Here is a 2,858-nt window from a genome sequence, read left to right on the forward strand (position 1 = left end):
CCGCACCAAACGATTGTTTTGGCATTAGATGTAATGGCTGTTCTTGATTGGCTTCGGGTTGCTGTTCAGACCAGTTATTGACGTAACCAGATATGGGCTTCATCGTTGTACACCAAAATTTGGCCTGAACGCGTGATGAATACTTTTCACAGAGCGTCGATTTTCATAAAACTATTGTACGATTTGTAAACGTTGTTGAAGCGTAAGCCTCTCCATGTTGACGTGTCAATGAATACTGAAAAAATTATATATTTAGTTTGCCAGTAGTTGCATTTGATCTTGGATAAAACCCCTATTGGAAAAATTACTTCCAATCTAATCACCCTTTATTTCAAGAATCGACGTCGCTTTATATAGATTCGCTTGGTTCCCATCTGATTGTTTCTGCCTCAGTTGTCCTACTGCCACTCCCTACCTCCCTCTCCTTCTCTCTCTGGCTCTCTATCTGAGGCTTGGCCTATGCAAATAATTTGTTTTTATTTATCAAGCAAATTTAATTTACCATAAAGCCAAATAAAATATCAATTTAACAGCAAAATATCTAAACAAAACAATGCTTACAGGAATTTGGGTATTTCTGCCTAATTTGCTTACATAACATATGTATCTATGTATTGGTATTACAAAAATAATGTGCATCAAAAAGTTGCAGTCATAGAGGAATACTCGTAATAATCGCTTGAATTGAATTAGCACAAGCATTTAATTTGAGTAAACACTTAAATGTTAATAAATACGCTACAGCACGTTTGCGCCTAAAAGTTGGCCACAGTTGCCGATAAACGTAAGTATCTTCAAACTTTCTAAACATACTTCCAATCGCTCACATTATTAGTTCGTAAACTTTTAATTTGATTGCTTTACTTTTAATTTATTTTCGCAAATTGTTGGCAAATTTTCACATATTTTCGCAATGCGCTGCACGAAACCACAGTGCAATAAAATCAATTGCTTCTTGTTGTATACTTTTAGGCTTGAGTTTTATGCAGCAACGTAATACATAGTGAAACAGCACTTAATGCTTTAATAAGCTGATTAAATGAAAGAAATTCACAATCACTAAATAGCTAAAGATAATTTGGAAAATATTTCAAATAAAAAAAAAAAAAACTAACTACAAACTCCTTATTAGCTCTGTGTGAAGTGCTTTTGTGTGGGGAAAACGATTCCAAGTCGTTTCCATTTGACGTAGTGTAGTGTTGGTGCGTGGTGCGTGTGTCGATTAGCTGTGGCTTGTGGCGTAAAATGCCGCTGTTGGCCACCACATTATTATGATGGAGACATTCATTGTCCTTGGGCTATGTTTCATACTATACGAAGCACTGGATTTCTTTCAAGGATGTCTACATAGTACATCACCAAATTCAACCGATCAAATTGAAGCCTATCGCCGCCAATTGGACGAGCAGCGACAGCAACAGCAGCAAGAGCAGTTTATCGCCAATTTAACGCCGCTCTTGGGCGCCCAATTGCTAGCCGCCACCTCTAGCATTTCGCTCTCGCCCAGCGAGTCCACAGCGAGCATCATAAGCGAACAATTACGCGCCCAACAGCAACGTGAACAACTCGAACAACTACAAAGTAGCAGCGTACACAGCGAACGCAGCAATACCGATAATTCGGCGAGCACACCGGCGCTCCACAGCAGCGGTTTGGGTAGCACTTTTGGTTCAGCGGCTGGTAGTGATAGTTTGAGTGCGGCCAGTGCAAGTGTTGGTAGTGTGGGCAGTAGTAGCGGTGCTGCCTTTCGGCCGGCCTATCGTAGCGTCTACGAATCACAAGAGTTGTACGCTACCTCATCACTGCCACGCGACTACTATTTCTTGCAACAGCAGCAACAAAAGAACAAACATTCGGCACGTTCGCTGTTCTCGAAGTTTGGTGCTTCCAATTCGGATAATCGCATCTTTCCCGAAACTTCGTCGGTGTTGGGTGTGCCTGCGGGCGTGATTACCCAACAACCAGTCGCTAGTGTCAACCACCACTTTGACTGCTTGCCGCCAGCGTCGGTGCCTGCCTCAGCGCTTGCGTTGGACTTGAAACGCGCCATACTGAGTAACAATAGCTGTAATAGTAAAAATAAGAATAGTAATACAACGAACAACGAAAGGAAACGCCTAGCAGCGAGTGCGGTGGAAAGTGTGCAAGTGCATGGTTTGGCGGTAATAGCCAGCCCATCACGTGATCCGCCCAATCACACAAACTCGATCGAGCGCGAGAATCAACGTAATCGCAACGCCGCAAACACTGCCGTGACCGTGACGACGCGTGCGCACGACTGTGACGCTAGTTTGTCGGATTGTGAATCGGATACGAGTGGAGATTCGTCAGACTCGTCGGCATCGGCATCCGCCTCGGCCGGTTCCGCGTCACTAGCCTCGTGCGGAGAGGATAGTGATCCCGGTCTGGGCGAGGAACGTGAATTCGGTTTGTCAAATTCGTGTTCGTCGTCGCATGCGGACTTTCGCGAAATCGAATGTGAGCGCTTGAGACGCAAGTGCGTGAGTGTGAAACGCATCTACAGCATATCGGAGAAGTTTTGAAATCCTGTGGGAAAAATGAAAACAAATTGAAAAATGTGTCACAAATAGAGTAAATTGATGCTTTTAAGCAGAGAGTGCAAAGTTGTCAACAAATACAAAACAAAAAAAGGTTTGCATGGTGTTTGTTTTTATGTAGAAACAGGAAGGAAAAATATGAAAGCCGTATTTACAAAATAATAATAATGAAATAATAAAATAAAACTTAATAATGAATTATGTATTTGCGCTTGGTAAAGATTTTCTCAATTGAAATTTTCACTACTTATAATACTTACTTGTACGTAGTTTGTTCGTTCTAATGCCGCTTCAGTTCAC

General features: G+C 42.1%; 1 protein-coding gene across 1 annotated transcript; it reads left to right on the plus strand.

Annotated features, from left to right (window-relative positions):
• Positions 1 to 1,271: 1,271 nt before the first annotated feature.
• LOC129238587 (uncharacterized) lies at positions 1,272 to 2,543 on the plus strand. Its single transcript, XM_054873657.1, has one exon. The coding sequence runs from the start codon at positions 1,272 to 1,274 to the stop codon at positions 2,541 to 2,543; it is 1,272 nt and encodes a 423-aa protein (XP_054729632.1).
• The last annotated feature ends 315 nt before the right edge of the window (positions 2,544 to 2,858 follow it).

The sequence above is a fragment of the Anastrepha obliqua genome, chromosome 2, assembly GCF_027943255.1.
Source record: "Anastrepha obliqua isolate idAnaObli1 chromosome 2, idAnaObli1_1.0, whole genome shotgun sequence".
In the NCBI taxonomy this organism is placed as follows: domain Eukaryota; kingdom Metazoa; phylum Arthropoda; class Insecta; order Diptera; family Tephritidae; genus Anastrepha; species Anastrepha obliqua.